Source organism: Lepisma saccharinum, chromosome 13 (assembly GCF_977018435.1).
Source record: "Lepisma saccharinum chromosome 13, izLepSacc3.1, whole genome shotgun sequence".
NCBI classification, from domain to species: Eukaryota; Metazoa; Arthropoda; class Insecta; order Zygentoma; family Lepismatidae; genus Lepisma; species Lepisma saccharinum.
Genome location: NC_139241.1, coordinates 31,364,468 through 31,386,736, shown reverse-complemented (window position 1 = coordinate 31,386,736; position 22,269 = coordinate 31,364,468). Strand labels below are relative to the sequence as shown.

The following is a 22,269-nucleotide window of genomic DNA, read 5'->3' as shown; positions in this document are numbered from 1 at the left end:
TTGTGAGTGTTCCTTCGTGAGTTTAACCATATCATCGCTCATCATCTTCATCGTCGCGATTTGCCAAAAGAGGTAGAAAAGCGATGCTAAATAACAAAGAAAAAAACAATCAAGACAAGTCTCCAATGGTTTGGTCTCATTCACGTCTCGATTTTTAAAAGGCCTTCTGGGTCTTGAGTTGGATTTCGAGTTTTCCGACCACCCTTTGACAAAACTATGAAAAAATATGTGCAAGATTTCCCAGAAAAACTCAAAGAACCGTGAATGTTAAATGTGACTTGTATCGGAGGGATTTGGAGACGCTTTAGTCCGTCGGTTCTTTTTTTTTTGTAATTTTAGAAAATTGAATTGTTTGTTTTTAGTGCAATTAGAAACACACTAGTGGCACGTTATGGACCATAACGAACTGGATGGCATGTTAACTCTTAGAATCTGCAATTTCATTATTCCAAGTTAGCATTAAAGTTGGTTCTGTGCTGGTGTAGGATCTTAAAAATTAAGAAATACACAAATACCTTACCTCTTTACCGCCTTTGCTTATGTGCGATCTGTCCCTGAACTGCAAAGATAATTAGCATTTAACATTGTCTCTTTTACTGATATAGGCGCCAAGAATCAGCATGTCTTGAGGACTGGTCGACATTGGGAATTGAATTTAAAAATGCAGGAAAGTCCCGTAGTTCTTCAATTCACTGTAATTGCATAGAAGAATGTTTGGATGGCCGTATCACTAAATTTGCCAAATTATTTATTCTTAATTTATTTTTTACGAATCTAAATTTATTTCCTAAACCTTCTTGCAGAAAGCAGCATTTTTTAAATTTAGTTTAATTAAATATAACTATGTTTTTAGTGGAGGTATTAGATTTTTGTAAATTCCCTTTGAAACTGAAAAGCATGGGTTAATTATACAAGTACACATATACTTCTCAAGGAAATTTATATTTTAATTTCTAATTGGTTATTATTTTAGAAATGTGTAGTCCCCTTTACTCAAACTGACATCAGCTTGAGGCTTGACTTTCTTAAATTGAATTTTATCTTGTTCCATCATTTTGCAGTCATTTTAAACAATTTTCACATAAAGAAGTTTTCTGAAGTCATAGATCTCTGGGTTCTCGGTCTGTGTAAATGCTTTGGTGGATGTATAACGACCATCCCTCGGGATGAGACATTTTTCTGTCGCCTACGTGGTGCAGTCAACATTTTGTGTTACTCAATTTCTCGAATGGCGTAATCATTTAATTTTATACTTCAAAGGATGTTTACTATCAGTAGCAGCGGTTGGGTGCCAAAACTGAGTAGGCAAGGGCAGTTTACTTTCTCTTGCTAGATAGGTTTAGTATTAGCTAAAATGACAAAAATTGTCCTCCCTTAATCACCGCCGCTGTTCATTACTGTATAAATCGATGCCTTATTGTTTGTTTTAAATCTCTGTGGGGAGAGATCACTTCCTCCGCCCACAAAATTAAAGTAAGTTGTGTGAGCAGATTTCTGATCATACACAGTTTATCAACTCACAAAGACAAAACAGGAAAATAATATAATGTTATTTTACAGGTACCTTATAATGAAATTGTTACATATTGTAACTAAATATTTTGTTATATTTTAGAAGATATATTCTACTGATTCACTTTTAGCGAGAAATGCAGGCATGGTATGCCAGAGACCAAGGTACAAGTCCTGGTTGAAGCTGCATTTTTGGCTTAAATTTCTACGTATTTGCTAGCTGTAGGCTTCTTTTCCTTGTACTAGTTTTCAGGAAATATGTGCTTGACGAGAATTTTATCTTGTTGCAGGGAACCAATGTGCAGACTGTATGACACGCATTCCATATGCCACTCTCATTGCAACCATCATGTGTGTAGTGGGAGTGGGCATTTTCTGTGGGACCATGTACAGAGGCGCAACATTAAGCATTTTGATGTTTGACCAAGTTTTTCACATACAGCTGTCATGGTGAGTTTTTTTTTCATAAACAATTTTCTGTCTCTCTCTTTCTCTTTCTTTCTCTCTCTCTTTCTTTCTCTTTCTTTTTTGTGTGTAGGTATGGACGTGTGTGTGAGAGACAGAGAGAACATGCACACGCAAGCCTAAATCTGCAGTAACAGTAAATAATAAAAAGCTGGATTAAATTCTAATAAGAATGTATTTAAAATTAGCAAGATAACAAGTGCTCTTCAAGAATTGCAGATGGCCATGTACAGAGTGGTTCGAATGTCTTGTTACCCCAAGGTGGTTATCACAGTGGAACAAATTAAACTTGTTCTCTGCCTTCATGTGTCTCACACCAGTAACTATAGTGTAGATGAATGGTGAGCAGCATGTGTATTCACACATGAATATCCACAGACCAGTAGAACAAGAAGGGAAGTGCAATATGACTTCGCTGTCACAGGACATGCAGACAGATCATTTGTGTCAGGGAAATAGTGGATCAGTAACTTTGTAAATTGTTCTGCAGGAGGTATCAAGACATTTGGACCACCCTGTACAACAGAAGAGCTCACATGTAGCCAAATTATGGTTTGCACTCTTGCCTTTAGTGTGAGCAGTCCTTGATTCGATCCCCGGTGAGAACTAACATTTTTTTAGTGTCTTCCCAACATAGTTGTGTCGGTAGAAGATTTCATTTGTCGTTGAGTTGCATTAACTTTACATTGGAGCTTATACTGTGTGCCATTAAAATACTATTTTCTCTGAAGTAAACATTTTCTTGCCAAAATCGATAATACAAATGTGTGTTGTATACCTTTTACATAATGTAGTGAGCCATGTTTCCGAACTTGTGACACTAAAAATGAATATATTAAGTGCAGTGGCAGGGTAACTTGAACTGACTAAATAGTGTGTATTTATCAGTGGCGAAGCTCCTATGAGGCTTTTGAGGCTTAGCCTACCCAAAAAAATGTTGAAATTAAAATGTTCTTATACCCTGTAACAATCAAAGTTCGTTAAAACGAATTAAACTATGTAATCCGAACGTTTGGTTCCGCCGATCCTTCCATATATCTCGTCAGGCAGGCCAGAAAGAGAGAGCGCGTTCGGGCCGAACTCTGAGGCTTTTGACGAAAAGCCTCACGTTTAAAAGGCAGCTACAGCGTGAGCTCTGTGCACTGGGAGGGGAGGGGAAGGGGAAGGGACCGCCTATTCGCTGGGTAAAAGCGGCTAGCCTCAGAACCAAATCTGTTGTGCTTCTTCTCGTGCAAAGTGTGTCCGTCGTTCACGCGCTGCATTGTTGAATGTTAATTTACTTCAAGTGCATCCGCGCGTGTGTTTGTGTGTGTGTCACATAGTGTATTTATGTTATAAAAATATAATACTGTGAAATTGTGTTGGAAACTCTAAGATGATTTGCAGTAAAATAAATGTAAGTGGACAAGACTTCGTGGTTCTCAGATCCTTAACCTACGAAATATTGGACACACTGACTGTGTAACTGGAAATACGTTTTGGAGATCTTGAAAATATAAAATTTGTTGAATTGGTAGACCAAAATAGCTTTGGGGAATATAAACTACATTTTCCTGTGATGAAATTAATTAACCTTCTGTCCACATATCCATTTTTCAACAAAGAACGATTAAAAAATGATTTAAAGAATATCTGTGATGAAGAAAAGCATTTACGTCGTGCAGACCTTCTAAAATTCATAGTTAGCAATGATCTTCAAACAATCTACAAAGAAGTAACACAACTTATCAAGTTGGTCTTGACATTCCCAGCTTCCTCCGAAAGAAGTATTAGCACCCTCAAGAGAGTAAAAAAAAATATATCTCCGTAATTCAATGAAAAATGAAAGATAAAGTTCTCTCAGTCTCAGTACAATAGCCATTGAAAAAAAAAACTGGTTAAAGAACTTTCTATTGATCAAGGCTTCAAGCAAAGAGGAATTGATACTTTTGCGACCAACAAGAATCGACGCATGAACCTGCTGTATAAAAAAAATATAAGCAGATTTTTCAGCCTACCCAGTATTTACGCCTTAGCTTCGCCACTGGTATTTATACACAAAGTACCACATTTGGTGTCATTTGAGTCATTCCCAGCAGCTGTTGACTGAAAATATAAACATTTTGATTGTACACTACATTGCTTGTTCTTTTCTAGTTAGTATGTGTAATTCAACCAGAGGTGTGGAGGATCAGAGAAATTCTCCAAATTATTGGGAAAGTGTAAGAAGTGTCACATATGCATGATATTTTAATTATACATTAGATACCTTCTCCAATAATTTAATGTTAACACACATTTTCTTTGTATGAAACAGATATTTTCCCTAAAACTTTGTCTCACCCTTTTTCTGTCTACAGCACTTTCAGATTTAAAATTCCTGTAAAGAACATCATTGTAGAGGCTATGAGTTATTTTGTGAAACAAAATATATGGTGATTTTTAAGTAACTATTCTTCTCAATATTCTTTTTATATAAAACAGAACCATATTTTCTAGAGCTGAGCTGATACTACCATTTGCCGATACCGATACCATGACCAATACCCACCGATACCAATACTTGTATATTTCCAGTATAAAATAACAGGCTAATTACCGAGGCATACTAACTCGTCACATCACTAGGCACTTATTTAGAAATATATAATTTGGGGAGCCTGTCCAAGCCGTGTGTCTCAGAAATATAATAATAAAAGTGTTTCTATTTAATACGTTAATTATTGGTCGATTCGTAATAGTATGTAAATTAATTAATTAATACTTAATTTCTCCGATGCGTATGGAGTATTGTTGTATGTAACCACAGACAAAGAAATGGAGGAAAGACAAATTTAATACCTATTTCGTTCTTTGTTTTGTGACTTAAAAATATTGTTATTACATAAATAGTAAAAAGACTCTATAAAATCAGATAAGACAGCAAATATTCGTCATCTAGCTTAAGTGTAGTTAAGACCGCTAAAATTTGTGTAAAAACAACTGTCCTGGCAAGGAAATTTATGTCAAAGAACTAAAATAATTGAATTTATTGAATAACATAAAGAATTATGGTACTTCCATTAGATGAAAAGTAAAGTTCCTGATAGATATTTTATGTACATTATTCTAAGTAGTGGTGTACATAAATCTTTAGAGGGGCCTCCCCGATGGTGTAGTGGTAACGCCGTCGCCTTGTAATCAATAGATCCCGGATTCAATACTCAGTGAAGGCACATAGTGGTTCAGGTTCCACTTTAAAATGTAGGTCCAGTCCCTATTAGCTTATCTTACTTACTGTCATTCAAAGCTATATGTTCCCACCCTAATCTCGGTGGAAATAATTGATTCATTGATTGATTTGCTTTATATTACTTCTATTTTTGTGCCACTTCTGGCTAATTTACGAAGATGGGGATGAGTGACAAAATTGATGAATGGAAACTCACCAACATTCATGCCCAGGCCGGGATTCGAACCCTGGCGTCGTAGCGCGATGTGCTAACCACTCCGCCAGGGGGCCGGCTTTCGGTGAAAATAAATAACCCTCATTGGCCGATACCGGCAGTCACACGAAAGACAGAAGTGAAGACAGGGTGGCCACAGACCTGGAAAACCGGGAAAAGTCAGGGAATTTGAGGTGTTAAAAAAAGTCTGGGAATTTCGTCTTCATATTTATTATTATTAGTATTATTTCTTTCGTTATGGAACTCTGCACGGGAACAGGAAATCTCGTTCGTAAGTTTCGGCCTCAACTTTTAGGCCCCTTTTATGCGCAACACAACCACGGCGCCAGAAACCAGTGATGGTAGGAGGAGAGAGAGAGAGAGAAATTTCTCTCGGAGGGAATTTTAAATTCGAACACTCTTTGGAGGAAAATTTTCATAACTCTGGCACTATGGGAGCAATCTACTTAGGATAACTTTTGTTTTCCAGCTAAAATATCAGCGCATGTAACCGTGTACAATTCAGAAAACCGGACCGAGGAAGGGAGGATGGGGGGGGGGGACGCACGTCCCCAGAATTTCAATGGAAGAAACATAAAAATCTGGAGTTTGCCCCCTCTTCTCCCGCTATTTTGGGGAGAAGGCGCGAACTTTAGTATTCTTTTCAAAGAATGGTCATTTCTCAAGAGAACGAAACATGTTTCATGTTCTTGGGTGCCATACAAGTTGAATAATAAGCCAAAATGTGATTATTTTTTTTTTTACGAAAAATAGGTAATTTGCATTTTTGGAGGAAAATTGTTATAACTCGGGCACTATGGGAGCAATCTACTTCGGATAAGTTTAGTTTTGCAGCTAAAACATCAGAGCATGCAACCGTGTTCAATTCAGAACCCTGAACCGAGGAAGGGGGGGTTTGCGGGCACGACCCCCGAATTTCAATGAAAAAACCATAAAAATCTTCAGTTTGCCCCCTCTTCTCCCGCTATTTGGGAAGAAGGCGCAAACTTTAGTGTTCTTTTCAAAGAGTGGACATTTCTCAAGAGAAAGAAACATGTTTTATGTTCTTGGGTGCTATACAAGTTGAATACTAAGCCAAAATGTGATTTTTATCTTACGGAAAATAGCTAATTTGCATTTTTAGAGGAAAATTATTATAACTCGGGCACTATGGGAGCAATCTACTTCGGATAAGCTTTGTTTTGCAGATAAAACATCAGAGCATGCAACCGTGTACAATTCAGAACGCCGAACCGAGGAAGGTGGGTTTGGGGGCGCGTCCACCGAATTTCAATGAAAAAAACAACAACAAAAATCTGGAGTTTGCCCCCCTCTTCTCCCGCTATTTTGGGGAGAAGGCGTAAACCTTAGTATTCTCTTCAAAGAATGGACGTTTCTGTTCGGAAATGTGGCATGGATATGTTGCGGAGGAGGGGGGAGATTGGTCATCAATATGAATTTCCCAGGCTTGCTCCAGACCTGCGTCAGAGTTTCCACCCAAACATAAGAGTATGAAGGTACAAAAAGCACATCCATTTCGTAATCAGCACCATAATACCATATGGTATCATCGGGCCAGTACGACCTTACTCTGATGATACCATATGGTATCATCGGGGGAGTAAAGGTTAAGCCTCTAAATATTACGTGGAAAATGCATTGAATTATCACTTTTCTTGTCCGTATGGGAGTAGTAAGGGGACTTGTCAACAGATGGAGGGGATAAGAGCAGGTGGCGCTGTCCGATAGTTGTCGGACGTCGTAGTAAGGCATTTTGTTGGGCAAACTGAAGGAACATGGAAACAAATAGGTTCCATTGATACATACGATTTTTGTCGAATATCGCCACCCGACAAAGTATCTCACTACAACATGCGACAGAAATTGCATGGACTGCAACATCCAACAAAAATCGCATGCATAAACAAGAAGAGCTTTAGACTGCAAATATGCTGCTGGATTTGTATTACTCTTTTGGCTCACTTCACCTTATTTAATGTAGCAGTGCTTACGAAGGTTTTCTTTCATGATCCTGACGTATTACTGGTTTCGCACAAGTTAATACGTTTACAATGACATTGCACTATTCTTAGATATCAAGAAGAATCCAACAAAACGGGATATATATTGAATACTAGCACGAAAAAGTGAAACATAAAACTGCATTGGTGAACGTTATAAAAATTGGCAAGTGCATGCTCCCAACCTCAAATTTACTGCAACACTAGTATTGCAATGAAATTAACGCCACTCTCTGTCCTGTCTGTTTAAACTCGTGAGAGATGGTCATTAATCTCTCACTGAGTAAGGTTAATGTCCAATATTATGAAATAAAATACTAATAATAAATACGTAAATATTTTAATATCACATTTACTCGAATCATTCAATCATAAAAACAAATCACTTTCTTCAAGAATTGAAATTTTCTCTGCCAGCCATGCTAAATTTTCACTTTCCATCTACTGATTTATACGAGGGGTGGCCAGAAAGTAATTTCCGATTAATAGGGACATTTATTTTTCGCAAACCCAAAACCGTGAAAAATTGTAATTGCTGCGAAGTTATTTTTAGGAATGTGCAGTGATGCCGGGACAGATTTTTCGCCCGTTCGAAATATAAAAATAATGCGAATTTGGCATAAAATGCGAATTGATGGCGTTTTTAGCGATTTTTTTTAAAGAAATGCCCTAAAACAACGAAAAATTCCATGAAATCCAACATTCATGTGTTTTCTAGGCCATGTTTGTGTACATAGAACATCAAGTTCTCCAACATTTTACTCAAGAGTAAACTATAGAGTTATACGTACATGGAATAATTCCGACAGCCACATTAAATCCTGTATTTTCCACGATTTTTTCAACTTCTATCAAAACCATTTGCATCGCAGAGCAAAGTGGCAGGGTTCTAACATGAGATCGAGTGCGTATCTACCATCACACGGAAGCCACATCTTATTTTTCGCACAAGATATGTTTTGAATTACCAAGCTAAGTGCGCACCATCGGCATTTGTCGAGCGAGTAATAATGGAGCTCCGTCGTTAGGGCGTCTGACTACTATGCAAGAGACCCGGGGTCGATCCCCTGCGGGGGAGAACCGGTATGTTTTCCAGCTATTAAAACTGCTCCGGCACCCACCTAGCATCATATGAAGCTGGTACCTTGAGGAAAAAAAGTAGCCAGGAGCGTGGTGCTGATCACATCACCCCTACCTTCAGCCCTAACTCCACACCCCTACTATACACCTTCATGGAAAAGTGCAGGGGAGCACTTTACTTTTACTTCCTCAAAAATCTGTTCCAACATATCAAACTGTCACGAAAATACGTAGACCATGTGACCTACAATTTGAAATATATTTTAAAAGCACAATGGAGTATTAAGTTTCAGTATATTTGACAAAAAACAAAAACAAAAACGCTAATTTTCGGAAACGTAACACTAACAAGTCAAAAAAAGATAATGCCAATTTTTGGTGCCATAATATATCGGTATCTGTCACGTGAGATTGATTGACTTAAATTTTTTGGGTGCGTCGCCACTTATGGTCATTATACACCCTTCAGTATATACGGAGAAAATTCCATTATCTAAAATCCTTACCTTAAAATTAAAAAAGGGGTATGGTGAAAGGTAAATTGCTCCCCTGTGCATAGCACCACGCCATGAAGGCGTATAGGGGGTGTGGGGGTAACGCCCCACACTTTCTTGATCCGGTCGTGAGTAAGGGATTAGCATCACGCCCCTGACTGCCTTTACCCCCCCAGGGTTTCCCCCAGGTACCCATGTTATTCGACACTGGGTGTGCGCCGGGGCCGCTTCCAACGTTAGAAAAGTTCCTGGATTTGAACCGGCCAGGGATCGAACCCGGGACCTTTAGCATGGTAGTCAGACACGTTACCGACTGAGCCACCACGGCCACCACTGGTGTATGGAAAATAACTTTCCCAAAATAACTTTGAAGATATCAAATTCTCACGAAGAGGCGTAAGCCATGTCACTTACAATTTGAAACCGTAGTTTAAAAACACCATGAAGGTATAATTTCAGATATTTGTCAGAAAATGCGCTAAAATGAAAATGTGAATTTTGGGAAAAATAACACCGTATAGTAAAAAATAAAAAATAAGAAAATACATGAATTTGAAAAAAAAAAATATCAAGGTCCCTACCGATTAGGCATAAATAAAACATGAATATCAGTTGTAATTTATTACATTAGTAACAGTGAGTCCTAACCTAATTTTTGTTGTTTTGGCATTTGTCGTAGCATGGCACTAAATTTTGTATGCCCATGGTATATGTGTCTGACAAGCAAAGACTGGAACTATCTCTACCGCAGTGTAGCTGTCAAATCCTTGCCCTGCCAGAAACCTCTTCAGATAAACAAAGAGATGAAAGTCGGTACATTCAAGGCCAGGGCTGTTCAAGGAGTGGTCCAAGATCTCTCACCTGAAGTGATGCAAAGGGCCCGTGTGTACTCAGCTGTATGGGGTTGTGCACATTCGATTGGCCTTCCATGAATTGTCTGCACCATCGTCTGACCATACTATCACTCACGACGTTCGGTTTACACACCTCACACGATTGCTAGTGGCTCCGTGCCAAATTCTGAGCGTGCAAAAATCTGATTGCTACACGTAGGCTACATCACAGTCGGTGGAAGACTGTATGAGAGCTGCAATATTTAACGTAGAATGGTCCTAAAACGGCTGGATTGCAACTGTATCAGATTATAACTACACGCCACTTCTCCCTGCCTTCATGTGTGTGTGTCTATCTCTGACCACTAGTGCTGCATACAGGCACCATTGGAGCTTTTTTTAGCCCTCGTATATGAAGTTTCAGAAGCTTTTATTATTAGTGTGTTCCTGTTTTAATGTGTGGTTAGCTATATCAGGTACCTATACAATGCAATTCTATAAATTCCTTGCGTTAAGTTTCTAATACCTACATACCCTTTTCGTCAGCATTAATGGTATAACTGCATGTTGTCAGTTTCACAGTACTTCACTTGGATATACTGTACTGAAGCAGAAATCCCATTGATAATGTAAGGAAATATGACACTTTATTTTGTTCGATTCAATTGTTTCACTTATATGCAAGAGTTAAGTTGTTTGCTTTACAGAGAGGCGAGACGTAGCTTTATGCATCGAAGAATGAGTCCGCACTCATGGTTCTTGCAAGCAGAGGGTTCCAAACCTCAGTGGAAATATCAACATATAATACCGGGAATTTATAAGGAGACTGATAAATTACAAATTGTATTTCTTAATCAATCACTCTTCACTCTTATCTCATTTAGTCATAACTTTAAAAATAATCAATTATTTTATTTTAAACTTACTGCGTATGACAAAATTCCGTAATCCTTCCCTAGCTTGTGAATCGTAATAATTTTCCAAATTCACTGTTTTGCAGTTTGAATTCAAATCATAGAGAATACAGAAATGAAATCAATTTCATAGGAGATGATATTGGTACTTAACAAAACCATACGTGGATCTGTATGAGTTTTTTTATTTCCATTTGCAGAAATATCGATTTAGTTTAGTTTGTAATTGTCAGGGGAAAATGTAAATTTTGTCCTGGAAAACCTGGAAAAGTCAGGGAATTTCATTTCTGCTTGTTTGTAGCCACCCTGTGAAGAGGACAAGTATAAATTGCTGATTCACCTTCCTGCTTGAACGTAGATAAAACAAAGCTAATTTCACAGTGACCTTCATCCCTTTTTTCCAAGAACTCCGCAACTACCTGACCCGGCATTAGTGCTGCGCGGGGGGGGGGGGGGGTTAAAAACATCCACCTATATTACGACCAGATCTTCAAGCAAGAATTGGCAATGAATGGTTTATTTCCCACAGCGTTAACTAAGCAGTTACATGCCTTCATGGTCACATTTGGGTTCAGCTTTCACTTACCCATGCCTTCGATCTTTCCATCTGCTTCTCAGGAGGGTGAGGTTTTTTTCCAGTGTTTCTAGGAAAATCTATGGAACTTCCTGTGCTGGTATCCCAATCTGTCACATGGAAGGGTGAACGAACTTTTAAAAAGGACAAATGTTGAGACGAGCTGTTGTTGCCTTTGCCCACTTTTCTAGCCACTGAAAATCTTTGGTATCGGACGGTATCAGTAAAGGAAAATCAACCGATACTCACCGATACCACCGGTGGCGGCTCAGCCCTAATTTTTACTAAACATATCGAAAAGTATGATGTCCTATAAAATAAGGTTGGGTTAGAAGTTATTAACTAAAGCTATGAAAATTAAAGTACATTCATTAGAATTACTGCATGCCATTTGCTAATCTCGCAACAATAAAGCTTTCAAATTGTGAAAATTGCAAGTAGCGAATATTATGCAAATATTAGTGGTTTGTGAGTCCCGATGTCTTCCTTGTTGCTGACAAGTCATCTTTTTTTTTTTTAATTTTACTTTTAAAGCATTGATTATTCATCTATCGTGTTCCGCCATAATTTCTCAGGTTAAAATTAAATTAAGCACGTAATTTAATACAATAGCAGCACGTCTTGCATTGAATTTACCATGTGTTCAAATGGCAAAACAATTGCGTGTCTCAAATGCATGGCTCATGCTGCCATCTGCACTGGCACTCTTAAGGCCTGTTGCACCACAGGGTTTGTGCACAACAGAGTCTTGTGTTTCCTGTCAATGCGAACTTTTTTCCAAAATTTTTGCACACAAATAGTGTGGTGCGTATTATGCAGGGAATATTTTTTTGTGTGTTTATGGAACCCTATCATGTTATATATCATTGTAAAGCTTGAACTCTTTAGTTTCTGAATATGGCAACCGTATACCCTTTTTCTGTCTACAGTACTTTCAGATTTAAAAGTCCAGTAAACTCCTGTAAACAACATCATTGTAGAGACTATGAGTTATTTTGTGAAACAAAATATAGGGTGATTGTAAGTAACTATTCTTCTCGATATTTTTTTTTTATATAAAACAGAACCATTTTTACTAGAGCTGAACCGATACTACCATTTGCTGATACCGGTACCATGACCGATACCCACCGATACAAGATGAGAAATGAAGAAGTGTCAAATCTTGCCAGAAAGTAATTATTGAGGGTTCCAGGCTCACCAGAAGTAAATGATTTTCTGAGATGTCTGTAGCGCATTTGCTGCTCCATAATCATACCAGTTATTATTAGAAACTACAAAGGAAATTGTGGCTGGGGAACTATAGAAAAAGTTGTTGGAAAGATTCTCCTGGGCTATCGACCAGGTGAGTTGTGGAAAAGATTCCGAGCTTTCGAGAGCTAACGTCACACTCATCTTCAGGGTAGAAGTGCAGTATTGAATGTCAGCCCAGTATATATACCGTATTTACTCATGTACAGTATTGAATGTCAGCCCAGTATATATACCGTATTTACTCATGTACAAATAATGCACACTTTTTTCCAATATTTTTTGTGTTTTTATGGAACCCTATCATGTTATATATCATTGTAAAGCTTGAACTCTGTAGTTTCTGAATATGGCAACAGTATTCCATTCAAGATGGCGACACTAATGTGCAATTCAGTTGAAATAAGCTCATTACAAAATGAAGGAACGTTCTGATTTTTGTGGTACTTTGGATGAAAGAATAGATGAGAAAGAAAATAATAATTAAAATGTATAACTGGCCAAATAATGTGACATATATGGAGTGCGTAAATGCCTTAATGAAACAAATCTTGTTCTGATAACTGCTAGTTTGAGGGTCCTGAATTGGCCTCTTCTAAATGTTATGTCAGTCATGGAAAAAGTATATATTTTGAAGTTGTTTTTTTTTAGAAAAAGTAAAGAAAATGAGCAAAACCACGCATTAAAGTTTAAAGGACATTTTCCACGATTTTTCACTTTGTAATCTAATGTTCTGTGACACAAGAAAAAGAGTGCCATTGTGGCAGACTTCGAACATCCACCTCCCATGTGATGGGATGCGTATCAGTGGTATTTGTTGGGCAAGAAATAACAGAAAATAACTTCATGCGCACTGCAAATCCATAGTGTAATTTTCATCTCTTTTTCTACTATTACAGAATAAATAAGGTGGTTAAAGAGTGAAAGCTTTGGGATGCTAAACACAGTCGAGGTAGAGGGAGAAGGTGGCATGGGTTGGTGACTTACTGTTTACACAATAGGATATTCTACTCTTGATCCACTTAGCAGCAGGTGACTCATTGAATAGGTATGATGTCACTAGCTCTTGATTAGTATAACAACAGCTTTACAACCTACAACTAACAAAGCAATTTCTTGAACCTGGATTATACTGCGCATTATACACGAGATAACATTTTTTGTCACTTTTCCCCTTCAAAAACCAGGGTGCGCATTATACATGCGTAAATACGGTACATATATATATGGTGAAGATGGTGGACCAATTAGGTGTCGTGTCTGCTGCTTCTGCGCTGACGCCTCCCCCATGGCGCAGTGGTAGCATCATTGTCTTGTAATCGAGGGGTCCCGGGTTCAATACCCGGTGGAGGCACAAGTGGTTCGGATCCCACTTTAAAAACTGTAGGTCCAGTCCCGATTAGCCTTACTGTGCATAAAGTGGACTTAAAACATCAACTCAAACCAAACCAAACCATGCTTCCGCGCTGACATAGCTGACAAAGTACCTGGAAGGAAACTCTGGGGGTAAAGGCAGCCAGGGTTGTGGTGCTGATCACATCACCCCCAGCTCGGCCGAGATCAAGAAAGTGTGCGGACCTAACCCCACACCCCCTATATGCCTTCATGGCATGGTGCAAAGCACAGGGGAGCATTTTACACACTACTTACTATGTAACCCCAAGGACGATTTAGGACGACTCAAAATACTGAGAGTTTACCATATTATCTGCAAATGTGGGAAAACATACATTGGGCAGACAGGCAGGACAATAGAACAGCACTATACAGAACACCAAAGTTACATTAAGAATTTCCATCCGCAAAAGTCGGGACTAGCAGAACATTCAATCAACGAGGGACATAGACCAGATTTCAGCAACACAGGAATTATAGCCAAAACTTCAAACTACTGGGACCACATCATAAAGAAAGCAATAGCTATTCATGAAGAAAAAGAGAATCTTAATCCCGACATGGGCTCGAAGTGGACCCAGCCTGCCTATGGGATGCATGCAGGTTCGACATCTCTGGGGGAAGCATAACAACTTTTCTCCTGAGATTTCGTGAGGAAATGAGTAGCATAACCCGGTCATAGAAAACCTACAACAATGACTGGAGGTCGTCTAGCTGACCACATGTCACCCAGTTACTGCCCCACAGCCAGTAAGGTAGGCACTGGCCCTCATGGGCTGTTATATCATGGGTTATCATTATCCCTAGTCATGAAAATACATCAGAGAAACGTTTTGCCATGAGAATAGAAATAATGTCACGTTATGACTAGTATTAAGATTTTATTCAAAATGAGCTGGTAGAAACAGTGAAACCACCACTTCTCTAGAATTTTTTGCAGAGGCCCAATTTATGGTAATTTCACCTAATTTTTCTGGTCTTTACTACTTTCTGGGCATGTCTTGTGTATTTGGTGAAATTCTGAATGGCAGATTTTCTTTGTTTCTGCAGGTTCCAAACTGTCCAAATGGTGTTTATAACTATAGGAGCCAGTATGGTCGCTCTGGGACTGATCATCTTATTTGTTGGATGTCTGGCCACAGGAGCCACAAGGCAGAAGGTCTACCGTGAGTGGAGGGCTCGTGTTGGAGGACGCATATCTTGTGCTGTGGTAAGTTCTAATAACGACATAGAAATAATCTACCAGGTGTGCCGGTTAATAATTCTTAATTGATCCGAAAGAAAACAAGTGTATCTGGGTAGAAATGTAACAAATGTTTTATTCAAAGTATGCGCCATCGCTAGCTATACATTGTGACCATCTGTCCGTCAAATTGTGGATGCCCTTCCAGAAAAATCGTTCACATTTTGAGGTGATCCAGTGAGCAAGCCATTGTTCGACATCTTCATAATTGTTGAAGTGTTGCTGGGAAAGTGAGTGAGACATCGATGAAAACAAGTGGTACTCCGAAGGGGCTACGTCTGGTGAGTTTGGTGGGTGGGGCAAGAATTCCCAGCCAAGTGCAGAAATGGTGTGTCTGACGCTTTTCGCTGTGAGTGATGAGGCGTTGTCGTGCTGTAAAATCACTTTTCCATGTCTTGTTGTACAATCTGGGTGCTTTTCGATCAATGATGAGTTGTTGACAGTAGCGAACGGCATTCATCTGGTTTCAGAAGCTCATGGTACACCACACCCTTCTGATCCCACCAAATGCACAGCATTGTCTTCCTTCCAAAGCAATTCAGTTTTGCGGCCGATGTTGAAGGTTGTCCTGGGTCAACCCATGACTTTTTGCATTTTGGGTTCTTGAAGTAGATCCATTTTTCGTCCCCAGTCACTATCCGATGCAAGAAAGACTTTATTTCATACCAAGAAAGCAACACTTCACACACCGTTTTTCGCTTTTCCATTTGTCTGTTGTTCAGATGATGTGGGACCCATTTTCCTGCCTTCTGGCATGAAGACGATCAGATATGGTTTGGCGACCAACATTTAACTTCTCTGCTAGTTGTTGTTGTGTTTGCGTATCGTCTTCGTCCAACAGTGCTTGCAATTTGGCATCTTGAAATTTTTTTTGGTTGGCCCGGGCAATCTTTGTCTTTCAAGTCGAAATCGCCGAAACCAACGCACACATGAGTCTTGCGTTAGGACATTGTCAGTATACGTTTCCACAAGGATACGATGGCTTTCACTCGCATTTTTCTTTTGATTGAACAAGAAAAGCAGGATGCACATGCTCCTTATTTGGTTTGAAGGTCAACATGTTTCCCCCACACAAACCCAATATCACGATCACTCGCACTCGGTTGCACATCCACGGCATTTTGACAGGTGCTGTTCTGGCAACACACCGATGTGACAGTTGCTTCCAGCGACATCCAGCGACGAAATTAAGAATTATTAACCGGCACACCTGGTAATAAATTAGGCTTAGAAACAAGAAAGAATAGTCAGAATCTCACCTCTGTAGAACCAGTGGCCATGTTTTGCCTCCCTCTGTGGTGGAATGGTTAGCACAGCATTCTAAAAGGGATCCTGGGTTCGAATCCTGGCCTAGGCATGGGTCCCTTCATCACTTTCATCATATCATCACTCATCTTCATCTTCACAATTAGTCAAAAGTGGCAGAAATGTGAAATAAACCAAATTAATCAATCCATCAGTGGCCATGTTTAGGCAGCCATCTCCTTGAAAAATACGAAGGAAATTAGGCAACTGGACAAAAAGGGCACTAGCGTCATGTGTGGGAGAGACAAAGCAAATGGAACAGAATAACTTGTTCTTGCACATGATGTGGGAACATTCTCGTACAGTGCTACTTAGTCCAGTTTTTAACTGCCCCCTCAAAGGGAGATAGACTGTCGTACCTGATCTTTCCAACAAATATTGATGCTGTGTCTGTAAACAACATGTCAATAGATGCAAGATGGATATGTAGGGGTAACTTAGAATGGAGGGCCATCGTCACCAAACCAAATGTCCTTTGGACTTCTTCATGTGGGGATTCATCACATTGTTTCGTTGGTAGTGTAATTACGGTGGACAGCAGTAAAAGCCATTCCATTAATTTTTGGATGTATGAGAAGGTGTATGTGTGTTAAATTGCCTCTCAATTTGCTAATTTTATCAAGTACACAATTCCTACACTCATAAAATTGATGGGAATTTTGCACATTATCCTTGAGTATTTGTGATACAGGAACAAGAAATATTTGAGTTTTTTCCAGATATATATATACGAGGTGAATCTATAATTCCTTAACATACTAATATTTTTTTTTAAATAGAACAAAGTAACAAGGTCTCTGCATAATTACTCTGAATATCAAGACCCCGTAGGGAGAGAGATTGGGTAACTGTGAGAATATTTTTGCTATGGGCCATGTTATTTGAATGGGAGCCCGAAAACTACTTCTCATACACAGTATAATAAAAGTTGACAACCACATAAGAATGCAACATAAACACTTTGTGAGTGAACATGTGGATGTTGATATTGTAAACATATCTTTTTTTAAATAGGCATAGAATGCATGCAATGAAAGCTAAAGACAATTTTTGGGCACCCATTTAGAAATGATTACCCACATCAAAATATGATCATTACAAAAGTTGTTTGAAACCCTTTTAGGGGTGCACACCAGAGCTTCAAAATACCACGATTTGACCCATCCATGGGTTATCATGCAGACACATTGTTAGTTTGTTTATTTTATTACCTCTTGAAAAATCAGCTTCTTGTGAATATTAGTGACAGCTTGTTTATACATTTTCCTGGCCAATCAGTTCTTTTATTTTGTTTGTATTTTAGTTATTTAATATTGATTTTCTACCTCTAATTAATGAGGATGATTGATGACTTGAAATAGATCAGTCAGTAGGTAATTCATATTGTATAAATAGGTTGTCTTTAGTTCAATGATACAACATTCCACAAAAATATTAAATTATAATTTTTCATTTCTAAAGTTTTGACATTGACTTCTTGTTATTAAAATAAAATTTTGTCAACGACACATCAATTGCCAAATTTTGAAGTCCGGATTTTAGTGACTAGGAAGAATCTAAGAAAGAATCTGGTTTTTGTGAGAAAATTGTCTAGTTAAAGTAAAGTTCACGTAAAAACAAAACAAAAACTCTTTGCTGTAACAGAAATTATTTCAACTTGAATTTGAAACAAACTTTGGAAGATAAGAAAAAATATTTATTAGCATATACAGGGTGGGTTACAGGAAACAGTACAATAACATGTGGCAACCCTGTAGAAAGGAAAGTGTGGTAGTGCCACCTGTCCTGCCCAAGCAGAACACAAAGGTAAAGTTTCCCGTGCATATAGCATCATGTCATGAAGGCACATTTAGGGGGTGTAGGGCCCCACACATCTCGATCTCAGCCATTTTGGAGGTGATGTGATCAGCATCATGCTCTGGGCACCTTTACCCCCTAGGGTTGTCCTCAGGTGCCCATTGATTTGAGGCTGGGTGAGCTTCAGAGCAGCTTTATGCAGGGACAAGGCCAGAAAAAATCCAACCTTAGATTACCCACCCCGGAAATTAAACCTTAGTCTCCCTCTTGGCAGTCAGACACCCTACCGACTAGACCACAAGCAGAACACAAGGTTCTGCCGTTTAGTTAATCTAGAGCTAGTTATCAGTGCAGGTACCTATGAAGGCTGTGAAGGCCTACTTGCATGAGAAAAGTGTTGTAGCCACGTAGCATGAGCTGTAGAAACGATCACCATTGCCCAGTTCCAGACAGAAGGATGATATCCGGGTGTGTGAAACAGTGGCTTCAAATGGGTTTGGTCACCAATAGGAAGCACGAGAGACTCCAGATGACAGTGTGTATGCCCGAAAGTATCAAAGTCCATGTGGCACTTCAGCAAAGTCTGCAACATTGGTCCTGTCAAATTGCAAAATGGAATTTACAGTACCACCGATACAAATTGCAAGTTGCATTACAGGTATGGCTGCAAGATAAAATTACGCCAATCTTCAAGGTATAGGCATGGTGTTGGGTGTTTTCATAATCGCAATGTGTCTGAATTGCTCAGCCATCAATACATTCTCTGTACATGCCTTACATTTTTCATCATCAGCATTTTCTTTGTATTATTTCCTGTGACCCACCCCTGTAGTATAAAAGCTGTGTTTGTTGAATGAGATCTTGAAATGTTATTCACTGTACCCCTAGGAAACACATTTAGAGCCGAGTTCCATGGCGGAGTATTTAGCACATTCCGCTACCACATGAAGGGTCCTGGGTTCAAATCCTGGCCTGGGCATGGATGTTCTTTGTGAGTGTCTCTTCATCAATTTCATCATATCATCACTCATCTTCATTGTCATGATTAGCAAGAAGTGCCAGAAAACAGATGCTAAATAACAAAAATTTAATAAATAAAAAAAGATGTATTAACAGTGCTTTCATTATTGTGTAAACAAGCAAGCTATTTAATATTGTAACAATAAATTCTATTGAGATGATAATACAGATGAATCAAAGGGCAAACATTATATGTTCTGTGCTGGTTATTAAGTATAAAATATTTGTTAATATGCGTTGATGTTTCTTTTCAGTTCATGAGCATCACATACGCTTTGCAACTAGCATGGCTGCTGATGCTGTGTTTTCTTGTGATTGTGACAATAGTGTTTACTATTTTCTGGGCCATGTGTTCAAGCAGGCGAGTGCAAGTGGAGCACCAGTGTATCGACTTCACACAGTTTGGTAAGAATATTCAAATTTACCCATTCCATATTTTTAAATGCCTGTAGGAGCATTTGCACAAGCACTGATGAAATTGTCTTTGCCAATATATTCAGCACCAGATATCATGGGTTAATAACATGCAACTTACAAAACTGATACATCCATATACTTCTTTTAACAATCCTCCCAAAAAACTTAATTATCACATTATTCTGTCTCCATAACCCAACTTTCTAGCTTCTTACCTTTTTTAAGTCACACATGAAGATTTGTAGTTAACCACAATTTCAACAGAAATGTGTCACACTGACAAGGCTGTTACACTATGCAGCCCCTAGATGTTACATATCACCCTTCATCCTATTGTGCCTGAGCCTGTGAAAACAGGCACTAACCCCCAGTTACCAGTTATGTCAGATATTTTTATCATAGGTAAATTTAATTATGACATCATCGTGATGATTAATTAGTGATGTTCGTTTATTACTGGATGCATCTGTAGATGTATAAAAGATGAAATCATCTGTTTAGGGCAGAAGCCATGTCATCTCTTTGATTTCCAGATCAAAGTGATCTTCATAAATCGCTTCGTTCTAAGGTATTTGTATCACAAAACTTTGCTTCGTATGTTTGTAACTCCTCAAAAGATGCACATTTATAGCATCACAATTTTGAAAATTACAAAAGATTTTACCACAGAAGGAACCTTTTTTATGCATAAATTAAAGTCTGAAAACGATATGACCATAACTAAGGTTTCATTTTACACCACCATAAAGAATACGTTCCCTTACCTTCTATTTGTTATACTTTTATTCTGAGTTTTAAATTAATGTATAATTTTGGATAATTTTTAGGCTAATTTTAATGTTTATGTTAGTCAATCTTTTTTGCAACTTTGCTTTCTATACAAGTCAAAACAAACAATTGTATTCAAACTTAACTGGTTATAAAAATATAGGGTAACAAAGAAAGTTTTGTCGGATTCATCCGACACCTTCAAATGCCAAAAGTTCCCATCAGCATGGGGACTTGGCTTCTGGACCTATGGCCAGTATAATCACTCCTCTGTAGGACTGAGTGTGTGTTGTCCTGTGTTTTGTTCTTATGTGTGCTGAGTGCCCCTTTACAGCCTCAGCCTTTTAACCAAGTAAAAATATTTTAGTCCTTTGATATTTCAGTTATGGTACAGCGCCTTGAATAACGTAGTGTGGAAAGTGTCACTGTTCTGGGCGCTCTGGCTGATTCCACTCGAATATGATACCGCTAGAGGCGCTGGTGTCGATACAGCTGCATGGCATTCGTCTGCTTATAATGGAAGTAAATGGAGCTGCAACGTCTGATGCTTTTACATGAAGCATTTCTATGAATTTGATAATTGCTATGATATTTGGTACAGTGGTCGCGAAGATATTAACGAACATTCTACAGTGGACCACATCCTGTTATCGTTATACTTTCATTAATAATAAGGAGAAGAAAATATGCGTGGAATGCTCTTGGTAACTAAATTTTGTGTAATCATCATCATCATTTCTTTTAAAGATATACATACTGAAGCATTTGTATTTTCTTTTATATTTACTGTCTCTTTTCTTCCACTTTAAACTAAACGTGGAGATGATGAAAATGATGATTGCATGAAACGACAGGGGGACCCACAAAACTTCCTTAGTGCCATCGACATGAGTGTAAGGAAACTTTCAGACCAATGGGACAAGCGACACGAGATGTTCACACTGATGTGTCTAGTGACACAGATACTTCCAGACTGTAAAATAGCATTCATTGTGCATGAGGGTCCAAACAGCAAACGACACGTTCATATGGTACGAGGCGCATCCAGAAAGTAAGTTTCCCTACTTTTTTCCCGTGAAAGTAAACATAATGAGCCGTGTCCTGATCTGGCTCCCAGCGATTTTCACGTTTTCTTGCACCTCAAGAAATTCCTGTCCTCTGGTGAGCATTTTGGCAACGACGAAGAGCTGAAGATGTCTGTCACACGCTGGTTCCATTCGCAGGCGGCAGAGTTCTACGACAGTGGGATCCAAAAGTTGATACCACGATACGACAAGTGTCTCAATTCTGGTGGTTGCTATGTTGAAAAATAGCTGAACCTTTGCTGCACCTGTTGCCAATAAATGGTTTCCTGAAACTGTGTTGGTTTTTTTTTAAACAAATAGGGAAACTTGCTTTCTGGATGCACCTCGTATATTTGCGTGCTACTTGTTAACTTTGGTCGGAAAGCTCCTTAAAGGAAGGGTGCTCAGACCGAAGCGAAGCGCCACAGGGGGAGTTCCCAACTAAGTGACAAGCGACATGGTGCCTTCAGTCTATTAGCAAGTGTTTGCTGCTAATTGTGCAAACAATGGATCTAGGCGATCGACACGATAAACCGCACGTTACAACAACAGATCTAGGCAACATGATAAGCCACACGTGTCGCTTGTATGTCGCTCAAATTGGGCCATTTCCTCAATAGCTTGCAACATGTTGCCGTGGTTTGTTGTTCGCGCATGCACGATGCAATGAGTGTCTTTCTTTAGGGAGATTGCGCACCAAAGTGACACTTAT

General features: G+C 38.8%; 1 protein-coding gene across 5 annotated transcripts in view; it reads left to right on the top strand.

Annotated features, from left to right (window-relative positions):
- M6 (neuronal membrane glycoprotein M6) overlaps positions 1 to 22,269 on the top strand; it is a 122,195-nt gene that overhangs the window by 88,686 nt on the left and 11,240 nt on the right. For all 5 annotated transcript variants that reach the window (XM_083134016.1, XM_083134013.1, XM_083134014.1 and 2 more), the window contains 3 exons: positions 1,803 to 1,962; positions 14,994 to 15,153; positions 19,563 to 19,713. In XM_083134016.1, coding sequence (XP_082990142.1) covers positions 1,803 to 1,962; positions 14,994 to 15,153; positions 19,563 to 19,713 — 471 coding nt within the window. The remainder of the gene's footprint in view (positions 1 to 1,802; positions 1,963 to 14,993; positions 15,154 to 19,562; positions 19,714 to 22,269) is intronic.